Raw genomic sequence first — 22,061 nt, 5'->3', positions numbered from 1 at the left:
TGTTGATTTCGTTCCCAACAGTAGGGGCAATCGAATTTCAAGTTAGCTTTTCCTAGTAAGTTGAAATATGAATCTTAGACATATAACGGTTCCTTTAAAGTTTAAATTTTCCTGGGACTTGAATTGTCTACTTCGATCCCTCCAAACGCATTGATAAATTACTCGAATTCAATGTCGTAGTTTAGCAAGATCTCTTCTTTTTCTTTTTCTTTTTCCCGCTGGAATGAGGTGGAAAACGTGTTTACAGTTAAATTCATAATACAACCCGACAATTCATATCAAAACCGTCAAAATACATTTTCCGTGACTTCAAAATCCATGCAGGATCCACGCATTATCACCAAATAAAGTCACCCTCTACTCAACCATTGTTAGAAAATTCAACCTAATTAAGCATATCAAATTGATATTGTCCACTCTAAACCAAATACTCGAACGTATTCTTCTAGACCCAAAAAACAGGTCACTTGTATAAGAGGAGCTGAACATCTTTTTTATATAGCACTCAGTTGGGTTATATCAATCCGATATGGGATGAAAAGTCTTGACAACCACCCCTACATATATATATTGTTCTCTCAAAGTTAATTAACGAAGCAAGTAGTCGAATTCAAACTTGGCATTTCGTCTACCTTGGCTAAGCATATATAGCAAAGTAGAACTAAAGAAGGTGGCATCATTGACTCTTTGAAACAGAAGGTGCAGCCATGCAAGGACCACTCGGCAGTTAATTTCTCTAATATTCTCCACATACAGAATATACATCTCTCTCTCTCTCTACATACACATACACACACACAGTGTAGCGTGGTCAGAAGGAACATAAATGAGAATGTACCCTTTGTTGGCTGGACTTGGAGGCATCCCACACTAAATTCCACAAGACAATAAATGCACTATATCATTACTTTCTCTTCCTATAGCCATGGTAGTAGTGGTGGTGGGCATGGGCATGGTTTTGTTCTGATCCGGAGCGTTTTTGGATTTATCCTATTTTTTTCATATCTACATCAAGTGATGACATGATATATCATATATGGGCACTCTTTGTTTTGTTTTGTGACACCCAACACAGCAATAAAAATATACAGCCATAGTGAGTGAGTGTGTGGTGGTGTGGACAAGATAAAAGGATCATTTTGAAGTAGTGGGGGGAGAGTTTCCCCAAGTGAGAGGAGGAGGAAAAAGAGAGAGTGCGTGTGGTGGGGTCCCATTTTCCACAACCAAAAAATTTGCATATTGGGTACTGCTCCTTTGCTATATATATATATATATAAAAGTGTGTGTGTGTGTGATTCCACAGATCTCTATGTTGTTGGGGAGGTGCTTGGGTTGGAGACATTATGTTCCTTATGAAAGGAAGAACGACATTAATACATTAATGAGCAAAGCTTCAAGTGTAGTGGAAGTAATCGCATCATCTCATGCACCAACCACTCATATAAAAAGCCTAATATAAAAAAACCGATCATTTATTGGGTTTGTTCACATTTATGTCATGTGAGTCCCATCCACAGTGAGTAATAGTAAGTAAATTCAGTGTTTGGTCCTGTGACATAAATTAGATTTACTCGTATATTTATAATTTCATCGCTCTCTCATAACCCAAAATTAATGACTTATAAGTAAAGCTCGGACCCTCACGTATTATCAACGTGTTTTTTGAGCCTAAATATGATTAGCAACGATCCATGAAGAATAAATCCTTGTGGGCATGATGTATCCATAGTGAATCGATAAATTTAAAGAGGAAAATATTATTGGTGTATTAATTTGAGAATTTCATGGTCTACATTCCTATTCTTGCACTTCAAATTATAAATCATCTTTATTTGTTTTTGAATTTAATTAATTTTCACAATTGGGTTTTGGACGGTGCCTAATTTTTTGAAATACCACTAAGAAATATATTTTTAATTGGAATCGAACATTGAACATACATACATTTAACCCAATTGATTACCAACTGAGCCCCAACTCATTCCAATTGAGCTACCTCTTGTTGGACGGTGCTTAATTTGACTTCTCGGGAATGTTGGGAAGTCAATGGATGAGAACAAGAAGAGAGTATAGTTGTTATTTATTCTTAATTTCTTAGGGAGATGGGAGAAGGGGTATGGTTCAAGAAATAAAAAAATAACTAAAAAAAAGAGAGCAGAAAGAAATGATGTTCTCCCCATCACGCAACAATGCTGGTATTATATATATGCTATTATACGACAATGACATATGCATAGCATTCATGATTTTCGATCTTGTTAGTCATTGCACGCGTGTAAATCCATTATTCAAGCATAATCTATACATGTTTATTGTTAGTAGCATGTGGTGTGTGTCATACTAATGATCCAACGTTGGATTCATTTCCTTAATCCCAAGGTCCCTTAGTGCTTCTACTTTACAGTCTCTCCTGCATCTGCATACAATAACAATATTTCATTTGGATCTCTTTTATTTGGATGGTCTTATGTAAGAACCTTCTACTTCCGCGCTAATAAAATATTGTCCGTTTTGAGCTAATTCTTATGATTTTGCTTCTCGAGGCTCATCTTTGAGTTCTAAAAATTAGTCTTACTATAGTGGTGTAGAATTTAGAACGCCGAACTCTTTCGCCACTCGATAAATCATTCAGCACCAAGAAACTAAACTTGACATTGCAAAACTTTGTGATCTAGTCGATCGGCCGGGTGCTACATTTTCTTTCTATTAAAAGTTTTTTTTCCCGCTATAAGTACAGACTTTCTTATTATTAATGGATATCCTTTTGCATATTAATGCAATGACTTTTCTCTTGCTTTTATGGGGAAAAAAGGAAAACTTTGCAGGCACAAGACAAGTCACGAATTTTTTCCCTTTTAAATGAGGCTCTTCTTTAGATTAAAAATGAGAAAGCTGAAAAGAGATAGCCCTTCCTTTTTCAGAGATAAAAAAGAAAAGCTTGACAAATTAAATAATAATATCTATTTTGTAGTTTCTGAGTTTACAGACATTTTTTTTTCATTTTTTAATCTGCAAATTAATTAATTAAAGATGATAATAGTAAAAATTTAAAAAAAAGTGCAAAAAGGGAAAATGTTTGGCTTTTGATGTCAGATTTTCGGCTTAAAAAAAGATGCCACGTAGTAGAAGCTTGGTCCCTCATTAGTTGCAAAAGTCGAATGCTGATCGCAAATACTTTGGTCACCATCTCGCGAGACCACCCCACTACTAGCTTCTGCCTGCCTTATATACTTAAATATTGAGCCCTGAAGATATTGTTCGTTCTTAATAATAGACTTGCATGAATTTATTTTTCATGCACCATCGTCATTGGTAAAGAGACAGGATAAATGAATGTAATTGTTTTCCGTTAATTGATTCAAATAGTACAAGGCTATATATAAGTAAACTACCAAAAATAGCAAAAAGAAATTAATCCTAGCGATTGACTGAATATACGCATAAATAGATGATTGTATACATATATTTGCAGCCAAGAATCAGTGAGAAGACTGACGTAATAGTAGGAGCGATGGACGGAGTAAACTTATTAATTGTTTATAAACACTCGATTAGATTATGGTTGTGTTTTTGCTTATAAAGTCTTCGTTTGACAGAGTTTATTTGCTGTCAAAATAAATTAGCTTATAAGCTGTGAAAATTAAACTAACTTATGAGCTGTGAGATAAATTGTCATGTGTTTGGCAAAATTTATAACATAAGTTAGTTTATAAACTTTAAAAAAGTCTATTTAAATTTAATTTAAAAGATAAAATGGAAAATTTTATAATATTGTATATAATGTTATCTTAATAAAAAGAAGAACCAACAAAATGAAAAAAAAAAAAAGAAGAAACAAACATAAGCTCTAAAATAAGCTTCAATTTGAAACTTATGTTTTTGAGCTCATTAGATCTTATAAGCTAGTTTATAAGTTAGCTTATGTGGGTTATTTGACAGAGCTTATTTTGAAGCTCATAACCTAGCTTATAAGCTTCAAAATCAGCTCTGCCAAACAGGTTAAACCGATGTAGGATTTTAGTGATACTTAATTGATATATATAGAATCTCAATCAAACGTGTATACCCAACGTTATTCATATATGATATATATATATATAATAGTATGTATATTTCCATGGTGAGTACTGAGAATATCATTGTATAGGATTATATAGTACACACAACTCAGGCCCAATCTAGTTGCCCATTGAATGGCTTAAATGGGCCACACAAGCCGGACCCATCACCGGCGATAGCAAATATATATATATATATATATATATAGCTTCAAAAGGCTATAATAATTAAGCAAATATTGTACAAATTAATTAGGGCCCTCATGACTTAGAATCCCTCAAGAGAATGATTGCCCAAACAATCCCATCCCTCATGGTTTTGTTTCACTCCCAATAATTAAGAGTCATGGATGGAATGATTGCCTTTGGTACATTTTACACTAATTAGCAAATCCTTTATTCAATCTGCCCTCCCTCTTATGACTACTTGTACCTTATCTTGTCTCAAATCTTCGAACCCTTCAAAAGAAAAAGCAACCAAACCTAGCTTGAGATCATTTTTTTTCTCACAAAAAACATGCATGGCATAATTGTCCTTTTGACCTCCAATCTTTCCCAACTTTTTAAAGCACAAAAATGCGCATCAAAAGGTCACAAAAAACGGTCACAACTTCAAAAAAAAAAAAAACCAGTGAATACTTTATATCCTTCTTTAATCACAATTTCAACTTTTTATGTAGAAAAAAGCAACAAGGGTATTTTCGTCCATAAAAATGAGAAAAGAGACTTAGAGGGGTAAAAAATATGGTTTTGTCGTTTAGTTGTCTAATGGGCTAGTGGTGGGGGCCCATTAAGAATACAATCCAAGAATGTCCGTACAGTGATTATGGGCTTTGCTTTGTACTTTTTTATTATTATTATTAGTAGTTTAGCAGACATTTGCCATTGCCATTGCCATTGCCATTGCCAGTGGCTGGTGATATTATGCTTACTTTTGACCGATACATCGCCTTCAAGGTTGATTTATTATGTGTTGTGGGAGGTGAAAGTGCTTTTGTTTTGGCTTGTAATGCAGGTTCAATGGTGGAAGGTGGCAAGGTCTGGTCTGGTCTTCTACTTGTTTGAAAGAGGTTCACTTTCACTTTTTTTTTTATTGGAGATGACAAAAGCTTTAACTTGTGCGACTGTGTGTGTGTTGGGACCAACCCAAAGTGACATTTGATGTGTTAAAGACCAAACATTATCTTTGCTTTCTTTGACTGGTATATGTATGTATGCCTGCCCTATCCTTTTATGGCTGCATCTTTTGCCCTTTTAGGCATGTACGTATATGCCACATTGTTAATATGTACTCTTGCTTTTGTTTTTGTTATTTTTTTTGGGTGTGTCCTAACCTCGATTAATAATGTTGTTAAGGACAATGATGGATTGGGGGGGTCAAGCCCACCATGTGAAACTTAGAGTCACATAGATATTACCCATATTAATTCAAGCAAAAAAAATCTCTCACTCCCGCTTATACCACTGTTAGTCCAAACTTGACTATTGTTATAAGATATTATCCCAAGCAATACGTGTATTTCTAAGTCAAAAACCTATATGCTTATAAATTGTTCATCATTTCTTTGTTTAATGTAAGAATTTTCTCAGCAGTTCACACCTAATTTTGATATTTAAAACGTGTGTGGTAAAGTTATCAGACAATAATAGGTTGATATTTTTTTATTTAAGGCTAATGATAAATTATGTTTGTCTAGCTTAAGCAGTGTCTCGAGTTCATTATAATTGAGCATCAAAAGCAGTTGCAATATATTAGAATTACCTTATGGGGAGGTTCATTTGATATCCAAAAACTGCTCAGCAACAGTTAAACTAGGGGTGCTCAAGGTCCGGTTAACCGGACCATGAAGCTCAATCCAAAACCAAACCAATAGTAGCGGTTTGACATATGTTGGAACCAAAATCAAACCATGTAACATCAAAATCGTTAGAAACAGTTAACCGGTTAACAGGTCCAATTTCGATTTGATTACGGATTTAGGTCTTATTTGAGTTTTGAAGAAATATATATCCCAACTTTAAAAAAATTCTTGAACTACACATTATAAGATTAATTCATAGACACATAACAACCAAAAACTATTGAACAAAAATTCAATACCAGAATGAAGTGTCGTATAATGTATTTGTGATGCATGTAAACTAAAAGCCTAAGTCTAAAAGAGTAAATTGTAAATGTGTAAAATCTTTTTATTATACTAAATTTCTAATTTAGAAATTATAATATATATTTTAATATTTTCTACTTAATCTAATGGTAGATAGCATATGTAATAATATATATTATATCAATGGTCTCTATTAAAAGACATTGTATTAAATATTATATATACCGGTCCGGTCCGGTTAATCAGTGGTTACAAAAATTTCAAACCATGGTGGAGGACCCAAATTTATATATTAACGATCATTATATTGAAATGTAACAAATTGTTATCTTCTTCTTTTTAATTGAAAACGACATCATATATACAATTTTTCTTTTGAACATTCGATATGGACTTAAACTCAGATCTTCAAGCTTGCGCGCACAAAAAATTCTCATCTAACAAACATGATAAGTTGAACCAAAACCTAACACGTAACCACAACCAACGACTTATCGTGCTAATAATTTTTTTTGGGATTGAGTCTGGTTGTTGTTAGGTCCTTGTCTCCAAAGTATAATCTTTGGTTTTGCATTTGGATTCTTTGCTGGTTTTTTTGTATTATCATCATTGATCAATAAATTCAGATTTACCAAAGAAAATCATACAGAGTTTCATTACCTCCTTAGTATGCTTGTCAAATTTTCGTTTCTTAAACTTCTGTGTCTTTAGAACATATATATTTGGTGCAACGATTACAATGTTGTGAATAATTCGAGTTATTGAAAGATGTGACAGTGCAATAGAGAAAATTGACCCAACCAATGGGCCTATATCAAATTGGACTGGATCCTGGCCCAACCTGACAAAAACTCTAGTTGGAAATAGGCCTAAAAGCAGGTTGTCCACGAAAAATAGGCCCGGCCCAACCTCCACATCCGATTTTCAGTCGCCCGATCTTTCAATTTATATTACTCCTTAAAAATGAAAATATTGAAAGTAAGTTTTATTATAATGATATGTGTATTTTTAAAATACTTAATTGATTTACATTTGTACTTTTTGAGTGTTTAATCCATTAACATGTGTCATAGCAGCATTAAAAATAATTAGTTAAATAGGATGAGCTTAATTTATAGAAAGAGTTAGAATTACAATTCAAATAATTTCCAACCTATAAATATCATGTCAAAGTACATAAATAGCCAACTAGCTATAATTTTTTTTAAAAAAAATAAATTAATCATCTATATGGAGGAATTTGATAAGTTGCCACTAGAGACACATAATATCTTACAATGCTATGATTGGAGGTTTAGCAATTCATGGCCATGGGAACCGGGTACTTGGCCTTTGTTACTTATGGGAAAATGAAATTAGAGGGGATACTAAAAAAAATCGTTGGTTCAGATGGTTAAGTTAGGTGTTTGAATTTTGTAACATATATGTGTGGGAGGTCGTAGGTTCTAACACTCACTCTGGCGTGATTAGACATTATTTATGCACTGAGCTTCGGCCCAAAACTTAACCGACTCATGTGATTGCGAGTATTACTTGTGACATTTGGGCTTACCATTGGAGTGAAGTCTGGTGGACTATGATTTCGATAGGTTCACTCTTCACTAAAAAAGAAATTGGAGGGCATTATGGGTGCCTAATTGACCTTTTGGGTCAAGCGGGCCTAGTTTAAAGAGGTCGAGGAGAAGATCAAGAAAATGCCCATGAAACCCAATGCAGTTTTGTGGAGGTTTTTACTAGGGGCAGCAAGGGTTCATGGACATTTAGAGATAGGAGAGACTGCACTAAAGCACTTGAGGGAGTTAGAGACAGAAACTAGTGGGAATTATGTGTTCTTGTCAAATATGTCCGCCAACAATGATATATGGGATGATGTGAAGAGAATCAGAAACGTAATGAAAGATAAAGGGTTAACAAAACACCCAGAAGATGCCACATATGAGTTCCTTACCGGAGACAAGACACACCCAAGTAAGTTCCCTTGAGAAATACTTGAAGCTTGAAGAGATGAGTAAGTGGTTGCAGGAATATATGGTTATAAACCAAGAACCCCAAAGAAGTACGAGAGGGTCAAGTCTGGCAACGCGTCGTCACCAACCAACTGTAAGAAAATCAAGCCCAAATAATTTTTTGAGGTATTGTCTGTTTTGGGCCTTCAAGGCTCGCACAGTTTTATCTTTAAAAGAGCCATCTCCTACTGAAAAGAGTTAGATTTTAACTTGTAAAAACACTTTGTTTTCCCTTAACTTCATGATGTAGGACATTTTGACTTTTCGATTTGAGACATTTCATCTTAACACTATTTCGCATTTGTAGGCATAGTCATGCGAGAATCAACAAATAGACTGTATGGATTAGGATACTTGTGGTATCCCTTACCTTGTGGATGGTATATCCATAAAAACATCTAAAGTCTCAACAAGTGACTCAAACGGATGAAGGTAATTGAACCTGATATTGTAGTTGGGTTCTATTTCGATATCTTGTAATCCAAACAACTTGTAGATGTATTATCTGCTTTGTGAGTTTCAAGGCTCGCATAGACTTGTCCTTAAAAGGATACTCTATAATTGACAGGAGTTGTGTCTTAACTTATAAGTCACTTTGCTTTATATTCTCTCAACTTTTCAGTGTCAGACATTTCAACTTTCTGCAGCGAGACATTTCATCTTAACGGGATGGGGGCCTCCAATTCTCTCCCCAAAACTATGTTACATCATGCTTTAAAATGTGTTATTGAGTACTTTGGTGTTCATAATATTATAATGTAGTATATTTTTTTTTAAAAAAATTAGCTCTTAAATTTTTACCCCAAACACTAAACACTAAACCATAACCATATACTCTAAACCCTAAACAGTAATTCCTAACTTCTAAACTCTAATATATTATTTTCAAAAAGAAAAATCATAATTTAATATTTTTTGGGAGAATTGTAACTAAAAACTAAGAATTGAACCCCTCTCAGCTCCGTCTTTAACACCAACAGCGATTAACATGCCCGCGAATTGTATGAGTAAATATATTGATAGATATTCTCGAAAATTGTTATTTTTATCCATATTTCTTCATTTTTATTGTGTTTTAAAATGATTTTCCGATTTTTCAAATATCCTCATCTATTGATTTTCCAATTGTAAAAGAGTTATTTTATTTGCACACCAAGATTTGTTATCTTTACACTAACAATTTTCTCCATATAAGTTTACACCATTTTTATCTAAGTTTACACCAAATTAATAATGTTAAACCTAAAATACCCTTGAAATCCCTAAATCAGCTGACTATCATTTCTCAGATAATATCATTTCCCACACCCTTCTGGCTATGCTACACCAACAACAACTTGTTCTTCACATGTCATCCATTTGCTGAAGATTAACACTCCATCCTTCATCTGTTGCAGTTTAGATCCATTGGTGTCGTTTTATTATGTTTATTATCCTTCATCTGAAACCCACCACCTTCAAGCTATGCTACATCGACACTAGTTGTTCCCTTACATGCCTTCATCTCTGTTGCAGTTTATATCCATTGGTATCAGATTTATTGTGTGTTATTCTAATATTTTGTTTTATATTCTCTATTCCCTTTCTTTCATTCAAGGGCATATTAGGTATCTCATATAGGGATTCATATGTAAATAAAAAATTAATAAAACTGGTGTAAAGATAACAAATTTTGATGTGGAAATAAAATCACGTATTGTAAAAATATTTTATACAGATAGTACGATTTCTATATGTTCCATTTTTAGATTATTTTTATATAATTTTCAATTTTGATCTTATTTCTCTATGTTGATAATTTCAATTTTGTCGAGATTTATGTATCCAGATTTTATGGGGTGGGTCTGGGCTAGAAAAGGGCTTGTTGGGCCATGTTGTTGGGCAAATGCGTTCACTAATTTTGCAATTAACGGGGATGGACAGCTTAGCTAAAGGCTTTTGGAATCAAAAAGATTGCAAGGACGGACACTGAGAATTATACTTAATTTTACATAATATGTAAAATCTTATGATTTTACGAATCCGATTTTCCATCCCGCTTCGATTCCGATTTGATTTTGCGATTTAACAACCTTTTAGATGCACTCTGGTATCGATTACGATGTTACTATTAAGATTATTTCACTGATGTAAGGGATAGAGATTATTGTAAGGGATCGGAATAGGTTTCATCATCTCAAAGATGGTTCTTATTAGAGCAAGTCTAACTCTTATTCCAAAATGAGCTACATGATTTTTCCCATTTTAACCCAAAATTTATTTTAGGTGATCTCTTCCGACCCACACATTCTCTATTTTAATATTTCCAAGAGGAGAGAGAAGAGAAGAGAGAGAGAGGAGAAGAAATAAAATATTGATTTGATGGATTTTTGAGGTTTGTGACCATACCCTAGTTTGGGGTTTCACCTATTTTGGGTATCCATTGAACACGTTCTTATTGCCTTGATTATTGACAAAAGCTACATAACTGTGAATGTCTAATCTTGCCTTACAAATTTACAATTTGAAAGAAAATGTCCATTTTTTGTACTATTCAATTGTAATTGATATGTTGATTATAGGTAATTGATTTTCTCTCTTTGGTGTACCAAAAAAAACAAGAAAATCATAACTCCTAGTATTAATATTTTTTCCCCCTGGTTTTGAATGACACTGTTTTCCTTAATTATTGGAATGAGACCAATTAATGGATAAGAATGTCTCTTAAAGCTCTTATTAATTAACAGACATATATAAAACAATGAATATATTGTTGATTTAGTTCTTGCCTTTTCTAATACATATATAGGCCCCATCCAATTATAACAGACATAAAGAAAAACAATATATATATATATATATTCATTCAAGTTATCCATCATATTTGACACAATTCTATGACTATCTATCTTATCTTTTATTTTCTTTGTTTAGAGCCACCTTTCTTGAATAACCTCTGCAATGAACTGTTAAGTATCCTCATATAAGAAAAATAGATTGATTTTATCACCTTTAATGTCGGTTGACCATGTAATTTGTCTCAATCTTGACATTGTTTTCAAGTCTTCCTCACTTAGTCAAGGTAGTTTCCATGTAATTAAGTAGCCTAGTGTTGCAAATTTGAATTCAAAGCAAAGAAAAAGTACTGTTTCTTAGCCGTCCATGTATGAACCTTCCTTCAAATATGAACAACATGCACCATATATATATGATGACCGGGATGATGCCAGCATTGACTTCAGCAGCTACCAAATATTCTTATATCTCTCATTTTTTTAAACATGCTATAATTTAATATCAACTCGGAAGGTGTTGTGTTCGATTTTTCACTAGGAGGCGAGAGCTATATTCTTGTGGCCCCGTGTTGGGCTGCGGTCTAATTTATTATATCATCACTTGAGAAATTTCTGTACACGCGAGCCTGAGGGTACGAGATTATGAGTTTAGACTCATATTGAATGTTCAATGGACAAACTTATACATTGTTATTCTCGATTATAAAATTAAAAAAAAAAACACTTGGATGATGGTTTAGGAAATCATGTTATAGTATAATATGGATTTATGAGATCTTGAGTTCGATTTCTACTAGGTCATGTATTGGGTTTCTACCCAATGTATTATGTCATCATGTCACGTCATGTCATGTGAGAAATTTTTGTATGCGCGGGTTGACGAGATGAGTTTATGCTTATATTGAATGTCTGAAAGACAAAGTTCTATGATGTTTTTGTTGGTTATAAAATAATAATAAATTTTAAAATAAGAGACTTGGATGATAGTTTAGGACAAAATAGAATCAAAGATGGCAACTTTTTTTATTAACAAGAAAGAGTGTCCAGGTTCATCCTCCCTAACTACCCATTCCCGCCTATATAAACAATTTACACTATACTTTTATCTCCATCATCGATCACTCTCTACAGAAAAACATAGACGAACGTGTTGTTTTCGACTGCTAAACGTACTTTTGTCCCGCAGTGAAATCCCCAAAGCACCCCCTCAAATCTATCAAAACAACTAGCCAGTTTTAAAAAAAGAGCAAGAAGAAGAGCCAGAGACCCTTTTGGTTTTCTCCTGCAATGGCTGCCACTGCTTCCATGGCTGTCTTTTTTGCCAAAACACCCTATCAGTCTCACTCCCGACCCAAATCATTGAATACCCTTTTCACCCCTTCCTTCAAACTCCCTGTATCTCTAACCACCCGCCCCAAGACCAACCGCAGGATCCGAATCTCGGACGGGTTGATCGAGCCCGACGGCGGGAAGCTTGTGGAGTTGTTTGTGGAGGAATCGCGTAGGGACGTGAAGAAGAGAGAGGCAGGTTTGTTGCCTAAGATTGGGCTTTCGAGTATTGATATTCAATGGGTTCATGTTTTGAGTGAAGGCTGGGCCAGTCCGCTCCGTGGATTCATGAGAGAGTCCGAGTTCCTCCAAACTCTTCATTTTAATTCGCTCCGACTCGAGGACGGGTCGGTCGTGAATATGTCCGTGCCTATCGTGCTCGCCATCGACGACGCGCAGAAGAGCCGGATCGGTGAGTCCACCCGTGTCGCTCTCGTTGATGCTGAAGAGAACACTATCGCCATCCTGAACGAGTAAGACTATATTACCAATCTTCTAATTTAAATTTTTTAAATTTTTTTTATGAGATTTGACTTTATTTCTTGTTTGAGGTACGAATTTTAAAGATTCTGAACATATTCTTGTTTGATTTCATTTTTCTTGTTTGATTTCATGTAAAACCGGCTCTAGTAATAGTTCCGACCTTAAAATGTAGGACTCCTGGTTTCTTTGTAACATTGTGTTGTGCAGTTAAATGAAATTGGTCAAAATCTGTACAAGGTATAAGAAAGGAAATTGGTTGGTTTTCATGCTTTAGAGCAAGTACAGCTACCCAAAATGGGGATATCGTCTCCCCTATTTTAACGAAAACTTATGTCAAGTACACGTATTTTATGACACCACTCCGATCACATCTCTATTTCAACATCACATATAATATTTTAATTTTTAACGTAAAGATAATGAGGAGAGAGAAGATAAAAAGGAGAATGCTCCCCAACTTTGAGGAAAAGAGAATGCTCTCCTTCATTTTAGGGTATCACTTACGGTACCGGTTCGAGTGACGAAAAGTCGAAAGTGATCCCCTAAAATAGCTTTTACTCTATTTTCGGGGATGCGTTGGAGTGCCCGAAGGCGTTGGAGTTGCTCTTATGAAAATGACTATTCAGCTTCGGTCCCCTACATGTTATGCCATTAGCGCTGCAAACTATGATATTGTCTTTTTAGGGGCTATTTTCATTTCATATCATTCGGCTTTAGCTGCTTTTCACCCAAGTTTTCTTGTGCTCGCTAGTTTATGTTCATTTATGAAAACAATCGATTATTAGAATTTAGTTGAAATTTCTATTGGTAGCTACTTTTGGACTTCATCATGCATCAAAACAGTCTTTGCAAAAACTCTTGGAATCATTTATTTCATCAATGTACATAATTTTTCATGCCAATCTATTTATTGTAATATTTCAGTATCGAGATATACAAGCACCCAAAAGAAGAACGGATCGCGAGAACATGGGGTACTACTGCCCCTGGTCTCCCTTATGTTGATGAAACTATAACAAATGCTGGAAACTGGTTGATTGGTGGGGACTTGGAGGTTATAGAGCCAGTCAAGTATCATGATGGTCTTGATCATTTCCGATTGTCACCAGCCAAGCTTCGTGAGGAATTTGCTAGACGCAATGCTGACGCAGTGTTTGCTTTCCAGCTCAGAAACCCTGTGCACAATGGTCATGCCTTGCTGATGACTGATACTCGTCGTCGGCTTCTTGAGATGGGTTATGAAAACCCAATCCTCTTGCTTCATCCACTGGGAGGCTTCACAAAGGCTGATGATGTACCTCTGAGTTGGAGAATGAAACAACATGAGAAGGTAAGCACATCAGCTTTGCAATACATTACTACTTAGCTACATGGGTTTGTTGGACCATGTCACCGTAATAGACATGGAGACAAAGGAACCAAGTTCAAAAATTTTTAGACAATTTGTGCAGTCAATTAAGCTCTGTGCATATGAGGTTAACAGACATGGCAAGATATTGATCGTGGTTTTATTTACTTGATCCATATTATCCTTTGCTTATGAGAGCCACATTTTTATTTGATCCGAACTGGACTGAACACGTATAGTTGTTTATACTTTGTCACTACTGACTTCTGATAAATGATTCATTCTCAGGTGCTCGAGGATGGCGTTCTTGATCCAGAGACAACTGTTGTTTCTATATTCCCATCCCCAATGCACTACGCTGGCCCAACTGAGGTGCAGTGGCATGCAAAGGCTCGTATCAACGCTGGAGCAAACTTTTACATTGTTGGAAGGGACCCAGCTGGAATGGGTCATCCAGTGGAGAAAAGAGATTTGTACAATGCTGATCATGGGAAGAAGGTACTGAGCATGGCCCCTGGGTTAGAGAGGCTGAACATCCTTCCTTTCAAGGTACATCAAGAATCAGATTTTATTATTCGTATTTGCTAATTGATATTGCATGAAGTCCCTATAGAACATGAACCCCTTAAAATTGATTTTGTGTAATGACAGGTTGCTGCATATGATAAGACTCAAGGTCAAATGGCATTTTTCGATCCATCAAGGGCTCAAGACTTCCTCTTCATATCTGGCACAAAGGTATTTTGATCTTCTTACATAGGGAATCAAATGTCTTCTCTTTGTCTGTTTTGTCCCTGAAAGAACATTTCTTTTCTGTTTCTGAATGAGCTTGTCTGCATTGTACAGATGCGGGCACTTGCAAAGAGCAAAGAGAGCCCACCAGACGGATTTATGTGCCCTGGGGGCTGGAAAGTGCTGGTCGATTACTACGACAGTTTGGCTCCAGCAGCCAATGGCAAAGTCCCCACAGCCATTCCTGCCTAGTAAGCTTGTTGTATCATATATCACCATCTGATTGGGAGAAACCTTAATTAAAAGTCATTTATCTCCTGTGACATGTAAAATTCTCAGCCAGATTTTTTAATAAAATCATGTGAGGTGCTGGTTCAGAGACACAGAACTTTCCTCACATTGTAATTAGAGTGCCCATTGCGGCACCTAGGGTGTTGCTGCAGTTGTGCTCTTAGCAGGGCACATTGTATCATATTGTGATTGTGCTTCTATAAAAGACATAGGCGGTGAGCTTGTGTTATTTGCGTTGAATATGGATGAAAACAGTCGGTTTTTGACAGGAATTTAATTCACCGATCAATCGGTTATCGATTGGTCTTTCAGTCAGTTCTCTAAAAATATGTAAAAAAAATTTTAAAAAAAAAACCTACCAATCGGTTCGATTATGTCGATAATTTTTCTACAACTCTAAATGAAAAGTCAAACCAAGAGCCAGTTAACAAAAGTGCAATTCATCAAAGTTGAAAATATCTACAAATGCATAGCTATGGAATTAAAAGAATAAATACAATGTGAAAATCATATATCAAAGATAAAAATAAAGGAGTACTGGTACCAGCAATATACATCTCCATGTTCAAAATCCTACTTCTTCCATGTTAGATAGCTGAATATAGGTTTCTCAGGGACAGGTACGGACTTGACAACCCAACCAATTGGCCAAGCCATAGCTGCAACTCCAATACATGCTCCCCATTGTCCCCAGTTCAACCTCTCTGTATCTGCAAATTTCTTCAGGAACTCCACCATTATAACCTGGAGGGCAATGGTTATGCCAATAATCCCTAGAAACAGCTTGTTCTTATGAATTCCCTCAAAAACATTCTTCTTTTCAAGCTTCCTTGCATTGAATTCATTGAAGACTTGGCATAGAACAAAAGTGTTGAAGAGCAAGGTGTCCTTGACTTTCTCCGTCACGCCGAAGATTGATTCCCCCTTGAACTGTAGAATCAAGAGGATTGTTATCTGATATAAAGCTTGAGCAAGCAGGTTCCTCCACATGATGTTGGTGATGAGTGGTTCGGTCCGACCAACCGGTGGTTTCTCCATGAGTTCCTCTGTTGGTCTCTCTGTAGCTAGAGCAAGAGCACCCAGTGTGTCCATAATCAGGTTCACCCACAAGAGCTGGACTGCTGTTAGAGGAACTTCACCTGCAGAAACTGCGGCTACAAAATTGATAACAAGTGCTGCAACATTGACAGTAAGCTGGAACTGAATGAATTTCTGAATGTTGTTGTAGACACATCTTCCCCACCTTAAAACCGTCGCAACTGAAGCGAAATTGTCATCCAAGATTACGATGTCTGAGCTCTCCTTGGCCACTTCAGTCCCCTGGATGCCCATAGATAGGCCTATATCAGCCTCTTTAAGTGCCGGTGCATCGTTTGTGCCATCACCGGTGACTGCTACCACATGCCCCTTCTGTTTCAAGCACTGCACCATGAGAAGTTTGTCGAAAGGAGACGACCTTGCCATCACGCAGATCTTATCAACTTTCTCCATTCTTTCTTCCATTGTGTAATTCCTGAATTCTTCTCCTTCAACTACTGCTCCACTGAACAAGTCCTGACCAGGCTTGAGAATTCCACATTCAAGGGCTATGGCTCGTGCAGTGAAAACATTGTCACCAGTAATCATCTTTATGTTCACTCCAGCGGATTGACATGCTTCAACAGCTTTTCCGACTCCTGGTCTGCATGGATCCTTAATACCCACCAGGCCTAGCAGGGTCAAGTTGTCTTCTTTCAAACTCTTTTCTTTTCCATCTTTAAGCAGCTCTCCTTCTTGAATCGGTTTGTGGGCAAAAGCAATGCATCTAAGGCTGTTAGCTGCCATACCTTGAATAATTTTCTTCAATGTACTCATTTGTTGCTCATCAATATTTTTCAAAATTCCAGAGGCATCGTAGAAACTCGAACACATTGCAAGAATCATCTCTGCTGCTCCTTTCCAGTGAACATTGATTGAACTGTCCATCTTGCTCCTTATCATAATCCCACTTCGTTTCTTCTGCGAATTGAAGGCTTCGACACCGAGACAATCAAATCCCTTCTTTAATGCTTCCATATCCATGTTAAGTTCCAGTACAGCCCAAGAAAGAATTGCCTTTTCAGTAGGACTGCCAGAAAACTCATATTCAGATTCAGCTGTTGGTCTATAAACACTACCAGTTGTATTCAAAGCAACTCCTTGTTTGATCAAGTCCAGCACATATGGAGAAATCATTGATGAAGCATCCTCTTCAATTGAATCTTGGCCTAGCCAAAACTTGGTGACTTTCATCTGGTTGAGTGTCAGAGTACCTGTTTTGTCAGTGCAAATGGTGGTGGCAGACCCCATGGTCTCACAAGCAGAAAGCTTCCTCACCATAGCCTGATCTTTCATCATTCTTTTCATGGAATAAGCAAGGGTAAGAGTCACAGCCAGAGGCAATCCTTCAGGAATTGCAACCACAATAATGGTTACAGCAGCTGCCACAATCCCCACCACAGCATTCACAACATCATCAACTTTTGTTTTGCTGCCATTGAATTCCTGATTTCCATTCTCATCCTGTGTATTCCCTGTAAAATAGCGAACCAACAAAACTACTAGAACAAGAAAAGCCACTGCTAGACCGACTTTACCGATCGACGAAGTTAGTTTATTCAGCCTAGCTTGTAATGGAGTTTCTTCGCCATTGTCGCGGCTGATATGGCTCATCATTTGCCCCCAAGTCGTGTTCATCCCCACTGACGTAACCAGCATTCGGCCATATCCATCAACCACTTTTGTTCCAGAAACCAGGAATGGGTTCTGGTCATGATTGATCTCAACATGGTCACTCTCCCCAGTCATACTTGATTCATCAATCTGTAATGAATGGCCATCCAAGAACAACCCATCTGCAGGAACTTGATCTCCAATCTTTAACACAACAATTTCTCCCACTACAATTTCAAATATAGAGATAGATTGTCTTCTCCCAACTCTCACAACATCAATTCTTATATTGTTGCTGACTCTTGATAACTTGTCAAACTGTCTGTTCTGCCTGTAATTGCTCCCAGCAGAAACAGCAATGACAAGAAACACTGCAACAAATATGCTTCCACCGTCATACCAACCTTCCTTCAGACCATGTTCTTTGATCCCAAATCCAAGAGAAAGTGCTGCACAGCCTAAGAGTATTAGAATCGTAAGATCCTTAAAAGCCTCCACCACAAAATGAAAGAGACCCTTTGTTGGTGGCTTCTTGTATGTATTAGAACCAAATGCCTCATGTCGGCGAGCAATGTCGGCGTCATTGGCACAGATTCCACCTTCTCTGCTGGTGTCAAGAGCAGTGGCAACTCCATCAACCCCATCAAGTTTTCGAAGATGATCAAGATCTTTCCCCTTCACAAGGTCTGCAAGGCTCGTTTGGTCAACAGTGAAAGTGGTGTTGTGTGGCTTTACGTCGAGCACTGTATGGGAAGGAGAGCGGGAGACTTTCTTGGTAGATTTAATTTTGGCTAGAGAGGCAAGTATTCTTGAACAGTAGATTTTGGCAAAAGCTAAGTGCCATTTTTTGGTGGTGGGAACATCAAGCAAATACTCAATGCACACAAGGTTGGATTGCAAAATCATAGACATATCTCACCAAATAAAAGAAAAAAAACCAAAGGGACGCAATAGAAAAGAAATTACACCAAAACCTTACAGAATATAGAGACTGACTTGATACGCCGAGACAGAGGATATGAGAGAAAAGTACTAGAAAATGGTTGAATTATGGAGGAAAGGAATGAAATTTGGAAGTGGGGTTGATTCACTCTTTATACTACAAAAAACATTTTCCACCGCGTGGAGAATCTGGAGATGGAGTGGGATACAATTTGAGGATTGTATTTGATTTAGATAAAGGGTAATCGTGCTTTCTGTGAAACTTCATTTTTTTTTTTTATTCTTATGATCAGTAGCTCCTGCGAAGTTTCTTCTGTTGTTTGCCATGTATATCTACTATTTTCCGCGTACTACGAATATAGGAATAGGAAGACAAATTTTTTATTCAAACGGCTAGATCACTCCAAGGGCGTAAATCAGATGGTGAGATCTGAGATTAGGTGGAAACGCATGCGGTGGATCGCAGGTTCCTTGTAAGGTTGGACAAACGTAGTCTTAGCACTAAGAAGATATGTATTTGAGTCATTGACAGAGAGATGTAACGGTCTACTTTGACCGATGGGTCCCACCAGTCATTCTATTCTTTCACGCTACTAAATGGTGGTCGACGTGCCGTATTTTACTGAGTGTCTCCACAGTCCCAACAGAGCGGGTTTCCTCAAGGGCCAAAGCCCATGTTGAATCATGGATTGGGCTCTGTAGTTTATATTCTACAATATGGGGCCGGAAATCGTTTCTGTTATAGATTTAGGGACCAGGAAGAGAAGTCTAAGAATAAGCCCAATATCAATCGGGCCACATTACTTCTTATTTTTTAGCTTGAACTTCCACAGAAATGAACAGTAACAATAAAGGGTTGGGCTTTAGAAAGACGGACCCAAGTAGCATATATATTGTGGTGGTGCACATATCACATATGTTATGTCCTCGATAATGGGATTTTTATTATTGATATTATAAAAAAAAATTAAGAGACGAAAATGAAATCCGATCAATAATTGAGGGACGAAAAGTAACTTTTTTGCCCATTACATATCAACGTTGATAACATAAGTTTTACGTTTATTTGATTCCTTCACCATTCTTCACATCATATGTTTCACACAAAGATAATGATCATATTCTAGACGCTTTAAGAGCAACAATAATGAAGAGCGTTGTGTCCGTACATACGAAGAAACTAGAATCACGGATTATATTATTGGGTTATATACTCACTAACACACAAATTCTGATGAGGCTTCAGAAAGAACACCCCAGATTACTGCAGTACCTTCAAGCAAGTAATCTTGAAGGAACTCTTCCCGTCTCACGAGCTTCCATAGGAATTATCTTCAAAATTTTTCATTAGCTCATAAGACCATCCCAAGCAATCAACATTTAGGAGAGATGGTTGATTATCCAATGTTTCTCTTTCATCTCATATTGGCTGGCTCTTTGGGACAATTTGATCTTTAATCCACATGTAAATAGGTACAAGCACATAGTAAGTTGCAGCCAAGGCCCCAAGAATGAATCGCAAAATGAATACAAAAGGGTTCACAAGCTTCTTTACATCCTCTGCTTTTGGACCAAGCTGCATTGAGAGAAACAATTTATGATTGTTAGCAGAGAAATGTAACTGGAGAAAGTTATGATTCAAACGAAAGTTCACCGAATTTTTGGAAAATTGGCAATTAACATTTTTGTTAATAACTTCGAGATTTACTAACTTAATGCTCCTAGTACAAAAATCCCTTCCATATCCTTCTGTTTATCTCACTTAAAGAATATTCATGCCACCACTTGCTCTTTCCTAAAACGCAAATTATTTAAGCTTAGCATCATCGATCTCAGCCTCAAGGGAAAGTAAAGGTAAACAACTCCCATGGTAGAGGCGGGATTCAGCAAAAGACAAGATGTATGAAGCCTTCCCCAACATTACTATGGAGAGGCTATTTCCAAGATTTGAAACCACGACCTACATGTTATTGCAAGACAACCTTACCAGTAGGCGGGGTTCATGCTTCAGTTAAAAAGTGAAACTAATTCAAAATAACAGTCAAATGATCAAGGGCAATATTGTGTTCAAACAGCATTTCATAAATAACTATATACATGTCTAGGGATGAAGATGTTAGCATATCCTCAGTCCAGTGACCAGGGTTAATGACATGATCATACACAATTGACAGGAACCTGTAGAACCAAAATGCCTCCTGCTTGTGTTGTATGAATCTAGACTGAGAAACAGGCCTTGAGGATAAGATACTACATCTGGGTGTTAGGATTCTGGGATTTTGATTCCTAGTATAAGACAAATTACACTTCTTGGGATAGCTCCTGATCTGCAAACTTGAGCCCGCAAGACCTAAGCCGCTTGGGGCTGCCCGACTAATATGACTCAAACTCTCAGTTCCATTAAGTAACGAAGTAGCCATTATCTAGAGAGCGAAGAAACCTACAAACAAAGTCAATTGTTCACTCGTTATCTATTAGTACTGATTGCGCCTTACTATTCGCAACGACGTAATTGGGAGAAATTAAGAAGGAATAGAAGCAAATGCCTTACCTTGATTTGGGAATACTACAAGAAATGAGAGTAGTTACGCCATGAAAGAGAGGCTTACGGCTTCAGCGGTAAATTTTAAATAAACAACTCCCATGCCAGACTCCCAACAAATCCAGCTCAATATTTAGTACCTCATGCAGCAGAGAATTCCGAGCCCTCCATAATACTCATATAGCAGTAGCAAGGGTAATCTGAACCCTTAAAGAGCCTTCATGAATAACGACAGCCACCCAGTCCATAAAACTCAACCCACGACCCAAGTCATATGCCTCAGACGGTGCCATAATGTATTGGGCTATTGGTCGGGCTTCGAGTCTGACCATTGTTCGAGGTTTGGGCTTAACCTGAATTTAACCCAGGGGTTGGGCTTTGGGTCTAGTCCAGCCCAAAAACTAAGACTCAGGCCCGTCATAAGTCTTTTCGGGCTGTCCAGGCCAGAAGTCTTTTCTGGTTTGGGCTGGGCTTTGGCCTGTTTGGTGACCCCTAATTTCCAACAAATATCGTTAACAAACATGACCAATGACTCTAGAGAGATACTCCTCTAGAGAGATATACTCTATTATGTTTTCGTCTGAAGCTTTTGACGACAACATAAACATACATTAATACGTACCAAAGAAGACGATCCCAGTAAGCACAACCACCACCCCATTGTGCATTGGGAGAGCCGGAGAGGGACGAAACTTCAACTTCCCCATGGGCCCAACCCCAAAATAACATGAAGCCTTTTGCATGTAACATGCTGGGC

At 37.0% G+C, this 22,061-nt stretch overlaps 2 protein-coding genes across 2 annotated transcripts; one reads left to right on the top strand and one right to left on the bottom strand.

The window, feature by feature from the left end:
- The first annotated feature begins 12,060 nt into the window (after positions 1–12,060).
- Positions 12,061–15,395, top strand: LOC120014575 (ATP sulfurylase 1, chloroplastic-like). The gene is made up of 5 exons (XM_038866559.1): positions 12,061–12,748; positions 13,683–14,088; positions 14,395–14,655; positions 14,758–14,844; positions 14,953–15,395. The coding sequence occupies exons 1-5, from the start codon at positions 12,234–12,236 to the stop codon at positions 15,088–15,090; spliced, it is 1,407 nt and encodes a 468-aa protein (XP_038722487.1). The 5' UTR covers positions 12,061–12,233; the 3' UTR covers positions 15,091–15,395.
- A 137-nt stretch (positions 15,396–15,532) lies between these two features.
- LOC120014574 (putative calcium-transporting ATPase 13, plasma membrane-type) lies at positions 15,533–18,943 on the bottom strand. Its single transcript, XM_038866558.1, has one exon. It carries the CDS (start codon positions 18,730–18,732, stop codon positions 15,703–15,705), a length of 3,030 nt encoding a protein of 1,009 aa, XP_038722486.1. The 5' UTR covers positions 18,733–18,943; the 3' UTR covers positions 15,533–15,702.
- Between the last annotated feature and the right edge of the window lie 3,118 nt (positions 18,944–22,061).

The sequence above is a fragment of the Tripterygium wilfordii genome, chromosome 14 (genome assembly GCF_013401445.1).
Source record: "Tripterygium wilfordii isolate XIE 37 chromosome 14, ASM1340144v1, whole genome shotgun sequence".
NCBI classification, from domain to species: domain Eukaryota; kingdom Viridiplantae; phylum Streptophyta; class Magnoliopsida; order Celastrales; family Celastraceae; genus Tripterygium; species Tripterygium wilfordii.
The sequence above is the reverse complement of the archived record's forward strand: the minus strand, read 5'-3'. Positions and strand labels throughout refer to the sequence as shown.